Genomic DNA, 12,411 nt, shown 5'->3' with positions numbered 1-12,411 from the left:
ACTGAAGCCGGGAGCGCGGCCACCCACCACCTGTCCAGCCGCGTGTTTTCTTCTTGTGACAGTGGCACCTGCCAGACCCTCACACACTCTCACACACACACCTGCTCCGCTCACACGCAACTTGGTGTCAACGCTCAGGGCGGGAGAAAATCGCTCTGATCTCTGACAGATCGCTAGGGAATGGGCGCGATCCAACCGGCACAATTAAACAGAGCCCAAACACAAACACAAGCTCTTCATGGTTCGTGGCTGTTACCCGAACTTCGAACTTCAAATCGAAAAAAATGCACCTGTTGACATTCATCTCCCAATCTAGTTATGGGGAAAAAAGGATCCGTATGTCCAGATAACACCACTGCAAATGGGCCCTGCCCATGACCCCCCACCCAGGCCCCTGCTATCGCACAAGACCGAGGCTTAATGGTAAAGTCAATACTCCCGGGGGAGAACCAGAGCACATCTGGGCTCAATCCCAAAATCTTGGGCCAAGTGTTCTGAACAGAGTAAGCTTTCTGAAGAATGGCTTCCCTCTGGGGGAGGAGGGGGGAAGGCGGGGTTGTGGCCAAAAGGGGAAAAGAGAAGAAAAGAAGGTGGCAGACACCCTGGGCAAGTTTGAGGACCTGCAGCCAGGCCGTCACCCTGGGCCACCAGGCCCAACCGGGGCAGCGAGGGGACACCTCCAGTGGCACTCAGCTTGCGGAGTGACAGAGGCCTGCGGGTGGGGACTGTGGCCCCGAGAGCGCACTCTTGAACTGTGAGAGCTTTCGGAGGGATTTTTTTTTTTTTTTTTTTTTTTTAACATTTATTTATTTTTGAGACAAAGAGAGACAGAGCATGAACGGGGGAGGGTCAGAGAGAGAGGGAGACACAGAATCTGAAACAGGCTCCAGGCTCCGAGCAGTCAGCACAGAGCCCGACGTGGGGCTTGAACTCACGAGCCGTGAGATCGTGACCTGAGCCAAAGTCGGACGCTCAACCGACTGAGCCACCCAGGCGCCCCGGGATTTTTTTTTTTTTAATCTACTCTGCAAACACCAGGAAAGCCCCAAATTAGCAAGCATTCAAGTCCCACGGGGAAGGTCTCGCAGGCCGACACCCGCCCAGCCCTGCTGGACACACAGCCCTCCTCTCACCTCCTTGCTCCATGTCCGAGTCAGTAAGGTGAGTGAGAGAAAAGCTGGCGATGTTGGCAGGCGAGATGGAGAACCGGGAATACGGCGGCGTGTGAGGCCAGCTCTGCTCTGCGCTCCGGGGCGGCGGAGGCGGCGAGAAGTACTTGGACGTCTGAAGGGAAGGCTTGGAACTGAGAAGGTTACTTGTTGTCTTCGCCATAAAAGGGTCCGGGGAGAAGTCATCATCCCATTCAAAGCCTCCACCTAAAAGGGAAAAAAATACACCTCAGTTTTCCTTCTCTGATTCTGTTAGAAAGAGCAGAGGGCCAAGGGCAGGCACACAAGTGTGCCGCAGACCAAGCAACACCGACTCGGCCCGACGGGGCAGAGCTGCTCCCCGGGGTCCTGACAATGTCCTTTACAGCAGTGCGTGACGTCACCCTCCACAAAAGCGTCCCTCACTCACAGCCCACTACCTTTTAGTTTCTTTTTAAACCCGCGAACGAAGGGAAATACCTTCTTCATCGGTCGAGCTTTCGGAATTTATGCACCTGCTCAGGTAGGGAGAACCCGAAGGCGGTGCCGGGCCGCGGCCGCTCAACTCAGGGCCGTGGGCATCTCCTCCGCAGTGCCCCAGCTCTTTGGTCGGGGTCTCCTGAAAGCCAAAGAGAAATTCCCGTCAGCAGAAGCCGGCTCGCGGGAGCCTCACTGATCGGCTGCGAAATGCTCCTCCTCAAACAGGGTGGGCTCGGGCCCAGGGAAGGTGCGACGGAACACAGCCCCGGTTCACCCACCGAAGCAGCTCCGGAACCCGGGCGGCAAGCGTGAAGCAGCTGCCGGAGGCCTCCGGAAAGCAAGCAGTGGCAGGCAGGCCGGGGAAGAACTCCTCAATGGCACGTACCGGAGTGGACACAGAGAGCTCCAGAAGCCCCTTGGTTCTGGCTCTGAAGCAGGAGGGAGGTCTTCTGATGCTGGGCAGGGGGCTTCCAGATGGCCCCCCTCCATCTCTTGCTCCCCAGCTCCAAGCAATCCTGGGGTGGCAGGCACCTAGAATTCTGAGGTGGGGGGGACTCACTCTCCCCCTGGGGGAGCTGGGATCCTGAGACAGAAGCCCTGCTGCTCGTCTTCCCCTCTGTCCACACGGCCGCATCTAGTGTGCAGCGTTGTGCGCTAACGAAAGCCCCAGATGTTCAGCTGTAGCAACCGAAAAGGGGGGTTCAAGACATCGGAAAGTACCAGGGACACCACGGACAGGGAGGAGCTCAGAAAAGCAACCCTATCAAGTCTGTGAGAACCTGCCTTACCTCCGAGCCGCGCGTGGCAGCCCTGAATGTCAACAGCATCGAAGCTTTGAGAACTGAACCGCAGGCCAGACCACTGGCCAAGACCCACCCTGGCCAGTGGGGGGAACGTACACAGGACAGGTTTGAACAGTATAGCAAAAGCTTTGAATGGGGACCCCCAGCCCACAGAAGGGTGGCTGGAACTTGAGACCTGAACCCCAGTGGGTCGATGCCTTCTAGGACAAAAGTACCAGCATTTTCCTTAGAATCTAAACCGGGACAGAATCATAAACACACTAAAGAATCAGTCAAAAAATCACTCTGCATACAAAGAATCAGGAAAACCTCAGTTCACGGCTGCCAATGCCACGATGACACAGATGCTGGGATTACCTTAAAGACTATTGTGAAAACGTTCCTACGAGCAAGAGCAAACGTTCTTGAAATGAATGTCAACCCAGAATAGTCTTGGCAAAAGAACAGATGATAAAAATAATAACGAAGTGCAAATTTCAAAACAGAAAAATACAGTAGCTAGAACTTAAAAAAATCCACTGGACAGACTCAGTAACAAGATGACAAAGAATGACTGAATTTGAAGGAGATCAACAGAAATGATTCAGTCTGAACAAGGATGAAAACAGACACGTGAGAAAAAGCCAACGGGCCACAGACACACAACAGTCTGATCCCGGAGCACCAGAGGAGGGGACCCGGAGTGCGGCGAAAGAAAGCATTTGGGGACATAATGGCTGAAAACTTCTTGAATTTGGTGAAAGACATAAAACTACAGATTCAAGATGCTCAGCAAATTTGAAATGGGGTAAACGCAAAGAAATCCACGCTCACGATCAAACTGCTAAGAGGAAAAATAAATTTTGCAAAGAAAAAAGTCCTGACAGCAAACAGACATAATAATACTGAGAGAAGAGAGCTGTCAACTCTGAACTGCGGATTCAGAGAAAATATCTTTAAGGAGTGAGGGAAACTAAGGTAATTTGTTGTCAGTAGATTTGATTAAAAAAAAAAAAAAAAAAAAAAGCCAAACTTATTCAAACGGAAGGGAAATGATACCAGAAGGATCCTGGAACATCAAAAATGAAGAGAGAAACAATAGAGCCCGCGTGGATACACAGAACCCAATTTGTCACCTCCTGAGTTTCTTTCTTTTTTTTTTTTTTTTTTTTTAACATTTATTTATTTTTGAGACAGAGAGAGACAGAGCATGAACAGGGGAGGGGCAGAGAGAGAGAGGGAGACACAGAATCGGAAACAGGCTCTAGGCTGTGAGCTGTCAGCACAGAGCCCGACACGGGGCTTGAACTCACGGACCGTGAGATCATGACCTGAGCCGAAGTCGGACGCTTAACCGACCGAGCCACCCAGGCGCCCCTCCTGAGTTTCTTAAAACATGTTTGATTGCTGGAAACACTGATCATGCAGAGCACCGTCTGACGGGGCTTTCAGAGTAAGTGCGTGGAATAATATACCAGACAGCAGTAATAAGGTTTCTGCTTTCCACTGGAAATGGTACAGTACTGATTCTAAGTAGATCGTGACAAGTATGTATATTTTAATCCCCCAAACCATGACAAAACCTAAGATACGTAGTAAAAAAATGCAATGATAAGTTAAAAGGTAATATTAAAAAAGGCCTAAATTACCACAAAGATGGGAAGAACGACCAAGTAAAAACAAACAGAAACGAAGAAAATGGTATGCCAAAATCCAAACAAGACTAATTTTATTAAATGTAAGTGGCCTAAAACCACCATCAATTAGAAGACAGGATTTTTCAGAAGAGATTTAAAAACTGATTTGCTACTCACGAGAAACTAACGTTAAACATAATGATACACGTAGACTGAGAGTAGAAGGTTGAAGAAAGAGATCTCATGCAAATGCCGATCAAAAGAAAGCTGGAGAGGTTACATGAATATCAGACAAGGGAATAAAGAAGGACATTCTGTCGCAGTAAAAGGTCATCTCAACAACAAGATCTAATGGTCTTAAACGTGCATGCAGCTAACAACAGAGCCGCAAAACAGAGGAAGCACAGACTAACAAACCGAGAGAGACAAATCCAGAATTGCAGTCGGAGACTTCAACACCTCTCTCTCTCCTATCCGGCCACGGACGGAACTACCAGCACGCAGAAAAATCAGCACCTCAGCACCAGTGCAGAAGAACTGAACACCGCTCACCATCCAGATCCAACGGACATTCAGGCACGTTCTTTCAAGTACACGTGGAACGTTCACCAAGACAGACCGTAGCCTGGCTCCGAAACAAACCTTTTGAAGTTTAAAGGAACTGAAACCATATCAGACACGCTCTCTGACCATAACAGAATCAGACTAGAAATCAGTGACAGATACAAGAAAATCTTCAACCGTTCATTTTTAAAGAGGCTGAAGTCTGAGCTCGTGCAGCAGGGCCCAGCAGGCACGGGAGGCCTGGAGGGCCACGGTTCTGCCTCTGCCGCTGCTCCCTGGTCCCGATCCCCAGGGACCGCCGGTGGCCGGCAACTCCGGGGCTACCTGTGAGCCACAGACTGTACCGGCTTGCACCTGCGTGCTGACCACCGCTGCCAACTGCTGGGTTATGGAAATGCGGTGTGTAAAACGCAGCCGACTTCAGCACACCTCTGCCGGCAGACCCAGAAAGGGCATCCGGGTCTCCTTCCCTTAATTCGACAGGACTTCCCTGTCCCAACTACATCTCTGCATATTCTTGGGAACCGTAACCAACCCCAAATTCCCATCTTTGGGGAATCCTAACACACTCTGCGGCCTCAAAGCGGCCATCAGGAAGACAAAGTGCACTCGATTTCCTAACACGTTCTGGAATTCCCCAAGACGACAACGTGTGGAGGTTAACAGATACCTGGTCAAACAGATAGACCGTGACATCATCAAAAAACGTCACCGCCTTCTTTTCTTTCTTCCAGTCGTCCGGCAGCTGGTCGATGGCGACAGCAGCCGCAGGTTTCAACAGGCTGCGCAGATGCCTCCCGTCCTCGTTGCTGAGGATCACGGGCACCGGGTGCTCGGTCTCATCCTCCGACTCGGAGCTCAGGCTGTGCAGGTGAAACGCCCGCAGGTCTTCGTCGGAGTCGTCGCTGTTTTCGTCCTCCTCGTCGGCATCCATGCCGTCCTCGGAGAGGTCCAGCATGCCCGACACTCCAAGTTTCCCCAGGTACTTCCCTTCGACGTCCGGCTCCTTCAGCTTGGGGCCCTCGGAGTGGCCGCACGACGACTTCTCCGCCGTCACGTCCGCCGTGCTGCCGGGGCACAGGGCGGAACTCGCAAAGGCAAGGAGCTCGTTGGTGTTGGTTCCGGTGGAAGCGAGCGTGCAGGGGCGCTCCTCTGGTGCCTCGAAGTCATCGCTGCTGCTCAGCTCGGAGTTCCCCAAACTCAAGGGACTGCCGGCCTCGTCTTCGGGAGGCGGCGTCTGTTTGGAAACGTCAGGTGGTGCTGGTTCCGAAGTGTCTCTGGACGCCGGGTGACCGGAACTGTGCGAAGCAGGGAGACAGCTTTGGTCTGGCTGGCCGTGGCTGGTTTCCAGGCAACTGTCCTTGGTGCCAGGACTCTGCTCCGGCACGACCGGCTCAGGCAGCGGCTGGTCCGTTACCACCACCAAGGCCGAGGCCGAGGGTCCCGGGACGCCTTCGGACTTCTTGTCGGGCTCAGAGTCATTATCTGAGAAGTAGGCGGAGTCTCGGTACGAGCTCTGAGAGCCAGGCGCGAAAGTCTGCGAGGCCACTTCCGTACCCCTGTGGCCATCGGCTGCGTCTGAGATGACGATGACCGGGTTGGGGGGCAGGGTGCCACGGCTGCCGTCGCCCGCCGTGGCCGCCTCCGCGGCCGAGGCGCCGTCGGGGGCGGGGTGTAGGGTCCATTCAGGGGACTCCAAGTTCTCCGTCTCGTAGCCACTGTCTGCAGGCTTATCGGGGGGCACGAGTTTCTGAGGAGTGTGAGAGCCTAAGGATCCCAATAAAACGTCACGGACATCCACCGAATCCAGAGAGTCCGGGGTCTCCACAGACTGTTCCGAAGTCGGAATGGGTGTTGACAAGCTGTCTTCTAAAAGGCTGTCTTGACTGGTCGAGTCTGAGGACAGGGCAGACACCAGGCCCCCCTCCTTGGCAGCCGCTTTACAATGCAGCTCACTCAGAGCATCCGCACCTTCCGAGCTTTTCTCCAGCACACGGTCAGCGTGTCGGTCTTCTGAGAGCGGCTGATTTGGGAAGTTCTGTCTCAATTCTGGAACACTGCTTCCTATACTCACCTCATTGGCAAAAATGTCATCAGTAAGAACCGGGTCACTTTTGGTCAGTGTCAAGGCCTCTTCGCTTTGGCGGGTCAGGTCCCGGGACCGGTCACCAACACCGTGTGCTCTGGCAGCCGCTGCAGGAGTTTCTACCGTGATGGTCACAGGGTCCGGATTCGTTTCTTGGCAGAGACGGTCTTCGTGGCTACGGACATCCGAGCATGTGGGTTCTCCCTGCTTCGGGGACGTATCTGGAGGTAAGCGGGGAGATGTTCCTTCTGTCTCCAGCAAGGTAGGAGGTACCCGCGCTTCTGGGGAAGACTGTAACGAGGTGTTCAAAGTGCTGTCCTTGAACACGACACCTGCATCCTGACCCTTGGCGCTGAGGCTTTCCTGCAGCGAAGGAAAGCCTGGTTTGTTCTCGGCAAACTTCACTTCAGTACCTAAAGAGTTCCTATGTGGAGTTTCTAATATCGTCTCGGTGAAGCCAGCGTTTTTAATTTCTGTTTGAAGATCATTTAGATGTTCTTTGTCAGACAGTGAGTCTTTTAGTAGGTTTTTCTCTTGAAGAAACAAAAAGTTTGCTGACAGCTCTTGAACGTTCAGTGGATCAAAATTATCTTGGTGCATGAGGGTTTCTGATAAGCAAAGAGGCTCGCCGTCAAAAAGCTTACGGGGCTTATCTTTCTCAAAGTGGCACGTTACAACAGACTCTCTGGAGTCGTCCGGACTTGAACCGAAAGCGGTCGGCTTCAAGTCGGTTTGAACTCCATTTAGTTCCATCAAGTCAAATATCTTTTGGTGACTGGGCAGATCCTCTGATTTGTCAAGATCACTAAATATACTGTTGAAAGGGCTCTCAGGGCCCCTGGGGACCTGTACGTCCTCGGGTACGCTGGAATCTTTGGGGTCTGCACCGCTTTGGAAGAAATCCTCATCTGTACTGGACTCCTCTAATTCAAGGTTCCGGAGTGTCAGGAATTGGGGCGCCTCCTCGTGTATCCTTTCCGGGTTATCCATTTCAGTTGTGAGCAGTGCGGGTGGGTAATCAAGCTCCAAGTTGCTGCCGCCTTTTTCTTCCAACTGGATGTAATAGTCGCTTCCAACAGAAAGGTTGTGGGCATCAAACACAGGGACCACTCCGGGGGCCCCACGGGGCACATCCTGGCCACTGTCATCTTGTTTCCCCAGCCCGGGGTCTGAAAGTGAACTCTCAAAAACTTCAACTGGAAAGAAGATGCTCGTGTAGGACAAGGCTTCGTCCGGGGGGGCCCGACTGCGCTCGTCAAAGTGGTCGTGCTTGGCTGCCTCCCAGACATACTCAAAGCTCAGGCCCTGGCTGGTCTCGGTCACGGTGAGGACTTCCTCCACCTCACGACCCAGCCGGTCCCTGGCGAAGTGGTCGAGGATTGGGAATGCGGCATTACTTGAAGTGTCTCTGCTGTTTGTATTCGGTTTAAGAGCATTCCACTGCTGCTCAAAGTCGACTTCTGAGTCCCTTTGGCTTTGCATCCGCAGGTAGGTGAGCAACCTATGCACGTCCTCGGCCGCTGGTCTCTTGTCCGGGGACAGCCAGCAGAACTGCAAAACTTCATACCTGGGCAACGATTCAGAGATGATTAATGGAATGATGGTAAAACTGCTTTAAAACAAGAAAGGACTTCACGAGGACTCCCAAGCCAACTCGCACCTCAAAAGTTTCTATGCTATAATCAACGTCAGCCACATGAAGGATCTCGGTTCACGGTGGAATACATTGTGGCGCAAGAGGAAATGAAGAAACATAAACGTTGGGCCTACTAATTTTGTGTGTTCCCGGGACATGTCCCAGTATCAGTGTTTGTCATTTTCCTTCTGGTGTCTACCCAGTGACTTATCCCCTGAATTTAGAAACAGTTTTAACATGATCTCCTCTTTAAAAAATCGCCACAGGTGGTCTATGTAGTAAAGAATGCACTTGTCTAACGTTTTTTAGATTTACTCGTTTTATTTTGCAAGAATTCTCAGAGACAAATGCAGTAGTGACTAATCTCTAACTCCTCCCCCCGATGAAAAGTAACACTACAATCTTACGTAGCACATGGTCTCCTTAGATCATAAAAGGGGCTGAAAGCGGAGGGAAACAGTAGAAAATGAAGTCCAAAGAAGAGAGCAAGCGGGAGCTGGGTCTTCGAAGGGTTGGCTGAATAGAGCCAACCTCCCACGACATAGCCACGAACAAAAGGGAAGACAAAGGCAACTTCAAAGTGTCAACTGTAGGCAGTATGTGTCAAGTTATTCCGGGTGAGACAGACAGTTCGAGCGGTGTGGGAGCTGAGCACTGCCTCAGTGCATGGGGTTGCCTCGCTTCACGGGCAGTGCCTACTGGGCAGGCAGTGGTGTAGACAGAGGCTTAGAAAGAGGTGAACGTGATCCTGAATGGAAGCGGAGTAAGAACTGGTCTGAAGACTCGTAAGAAGTAAATTTGTTTTGCAAATGTCAATATGCACTATGCAAATTAGCTTCTGCCGCCAATTTAAATATTATCCTTCCTGTGCTCTTTTCTCACATATTAGGTATCACTTACAAAAATAGCCTCATTTTTTTTTTTTTAAGTTTATTTATTTTTGAGAGAGACAGAGCATGAATGGGGGAGAGGCAGAGAGAGAGGGAGACACAGAATCCAAACCAGGCTCCAGGCTCTAAGCTGGCAGCACAGAGCCTGACGTGGGGCTCAAACTCACGTGTGAGATCATGACCTGAGCTGAAGTTGGATGCTCAACCAACTGACTGAGCCACCCAGGCGCCTGCAAAATAGCTTCATTTTAAAACAATTCCACAATAGGAAACTCCCTAATGTTGACTTTTCTAATTGGTTCAGACTTCACGTTTTTTCATATTGCACATAATACATAAACTCCTACCTGTTGTACACTTTTTCCAAAACTAACATTACATTTTTAAAATATATGTTAATTCTAAAATCAGTTGTGTGGCGCCTGGGTGGCTCAGTCGGTTGAGCGTCCGACTTTGGCTCAGGTCACGATCTCACAGCTCGTGAGTTCAAGCCCCACGTCGGGCTCTGTGCTGACAGCTCGGAGCCTGGAGCCTGCTTCGGATTCCGTGCCTCCCTCTCTCTCTGCCCCGAACCCACTCACATTCTGTCTCTGTCTCTCTCAAAAATAAATAAAACATTAAAAAAAAAATTAAAATCAGTTGTGAATGATACACAAATCTTGGCTTTTCACAACATTTATCGTTTAAAAACAGGGAATAAATATACTGGGGCGCCTGGGTGGGTCGGTAGGTTGAAGAGTCCGACTCTTTCTTTTGGCTCAGGTCACAATCCCAAGGTCGTGGGATCTGGCCCTGTGTCAGGCTCCTTGATGAGAGCCTGCTTAAGATTCATATTCTCTGTCCCTCCCCTCCCCTGTGCCCCTTCCTCCACTGGTGCTCCCCACCCCCTCTAAGATAATCAATCAATCAATCAATCAATCAAAATGGGGAGTATACAACTAACACCCACAGACAGAGGATTTCCTTATCTTCTGAAGACAACAAAAAAGTAAAGTAGAGTTACCCACCATCTGTCAGAATAAGGCTGCTCCAGCTGGGGCTTAGGGAGTTTTGTGTCTCTCTCTCGAATGACCTGATTGAGAACATCTAAGTTGGAGAGGTTGGAATAAGGCTGAGCAGCATTATCAAAGAGCTCCCAAAGTGTCACACCTAGGGACCTGTGGAAAAAAGGAAACAGTCATTTCCTCCTCCCTTTAGATGTCAAATTTTTAACACCCACATTTTTATTAGTGACTTTAAGAATAAGGTGTGTACTGAAAAGGTTATTAAAGATAGCCCTTTAACGTGATTTTTAAAAAAAGGCACCTTCAATACAATGAGGTCAAGTATGCCTCCTCACATTTGCTACAGAGTACTCTAGAAGCTTTGGCCAACGCAGAAAGAAAAACTTAAACAAGGAACGGGCATAATTATAGATAAGAGCTAGTGTAACTGTCCACTTTGAAACTCAAGAAATTTTTTGGCACACCTTTAGAACGATGTAAGAGTTCAGTAAAATGGTGAGATACGAGAGGAACATCCTGAGGCAGACAAAGAAATCCAGCTTGCGACAGTCGTAAACAGGTGGGTTTGGTTGCTGTTTCGGAGGGGCTTCTTCCCGTCATCCCGCCAGCTACCCGTGGGCCACCTGCCGGAGCCTCTCCGTGCCTCCAGGCCCCCGGCTGTTACCACAGGCAGAAGGGAATGCCCCCTCCTGGGACCCATCCCCCTCCCTCACACCAAGTCCTCTGTCGCCACGGTCACAGCCTCTGCGGCTCAGCCAGAGGGACACTTACTCTCCACCTCCTCTAAGCAGTCTCTGCGTCTCCACCTGGGTCGTACCCAGTGGCATCTCCTGGCCACTGCAATGGCTCCCAAGCCTGGCTGACTATCTGTGTCATCTGGGAACCCCCCACCCCAAGGACTCTCACGTGATAATGTAGGTATGGCCTAGGAAACTGCATTTAAAGGGGCGCCTGGGTGGCTCGGTCGGTTAAGCAGTTAAGCGTCTGACTTCGGCTCAGGTCACAATCTCGTGGTTTGTCAGTTCGAGCCCCACATCGGGCTCGGCGCTGACAGTGCAGAGCCTGCTTGGGATCCTCTCTCTTTCTCTCTCTCTCCCTCTCTCTCTCTGTCCTTTCCCCCACTCACGATTTCTCTTTCTCTCAAAATAAAAAAATAAACTTAAAAAAAAAAAAAAAAAGTTCCCTAGTGATTCTGACATCCAGCCAGGTTTGGGTGTGGATGGTTTACATGACCTGGGATTGAGGCCTCCAGGTGTTTGTTTGAATAATAAACCGCATTAAATAAATACGTATATTATCTGATACTGTACAGTACAACATAACTTATGAGTTAATTTACGTTAACTTCACAAATCAGTGAAAGAAAACACATTCAGAATCTAGGTTGAGAGATCACTTCTGTCAGAGGAAACAAAATAGACCCAAATCTCCCAACTCAATTCAAGAAGGAGAACACACCTTCTCGCCGGCACAGACCTGCCAGAGGCAGAGGGTCGTTCTGGATACAAAACAAGTTTAAGACGCTATCGATGACTTTAGGGAGTCTACAATTTAAGTGAGGAAAATAAGAAATTCGCTGCCACAGCTGGTGTGAGCTTGGGCACATGACCCTACCCGTCGCAACTCTCCAAATGCCTGCTCTAAAACTCCCTCTCTCGAGAAGGCCTGTTCCCAAACCAAGGCCCTCGCCGGCCCCCGGCTCACCCTGTTCAGGAAGCAGGACGCGTGGGCTTTCTCGACTCCCCACCCCCCACCTCTAACATCTCCGGTCTCCCTTTCTCATCTCCTCACACAGGCCACAGAGAAGAGCCGTGTCCCCTCATCAAGGTCCGTCCCTGCCCCAGGGCTCTCTGTGCTACGCTGTGCAGTCTCCTGCAGGACAGCCGCTGTCAGTCACGGCCCTTCACCCCCAGCTGCGGAATTCTTTACCTTGAACTGGCCCTTGCCTCCTTGAGTACCACTGGCCTCCTCCTTCTGGGGAGAAAGGAGGGGTCTTACCCGCTCTTCCAGCAAAACTCTCTGAGAGAGGTCCCTCCCGTCCCCCCCCGGCACAGGGCAGCGCGGCCCCTGCCGCAGGCTGATGTCGGCAATGCTGCCCGCTCTACCGCTAGACTTGTCACGGTGTCAGAAACCAGGGGTGGGCTCTGTGTCCAGGAGCACAGGCTAAGCTCTCAGGTTAAACAC

General features: G+C 51.1%; 1 protein-coding gene across 2 annotated transcripts in view; it reads right to left on the bottom strand.

Moving 5' to 3' along the window:
* LMTK2 (lemur tyrosine kinase 2) overlaps positions 1 to 12,411 on the bottom strand; it is an 82,272-nt gene that overhangs the window by 3,936 nt on the left and 65,925 nt on the right. For both annotated transcript variants that reach the window (XM_058711552.1, XM_058711553.1), the window contains exons 10-13: positions 10,231 to 10,380; positions 5,282 to 8,264; positions 1,629 to 1,767; positions 1,134 to 1,376 (exon numbers count right to left, since the gene is read on the bottom strand). In XM_058711552.1, coding sequence (XP_058567535.1) covers positions 1,134 to 1,376; positions 1,629 to 1,767; positions 5,282 to 8,264; positions 10,231 to 10,380 — 3,515 coding nt within the window. The remainder of the gene's footprint in view (positions 1 to 1,133; positions 1,377 to 1,628; positions 1,768 to 5,281; positions 8,265 to 10,230; positions 10,381 to 12,411) is intronic.

This window comes from Neofelis nebulosa, chromosome 18 (genome assembly GCF_028018385.1).
Source record: "Neofelis nebulosa isolate mNeoNeb1 chromosome 18, mNeoNeb1.pri, whole genome shotgun sequence".
Taxonomy (NCBI): domain Eukaryota; kingdom Metazoa; phylum Chordata; class Mammalia; order Carnivora; family Felidae; genus Neofelis; species Neofelis nebulosa.
This window is presented reverse-complemented; position numbering and strand designations above follow the sequence as displayed.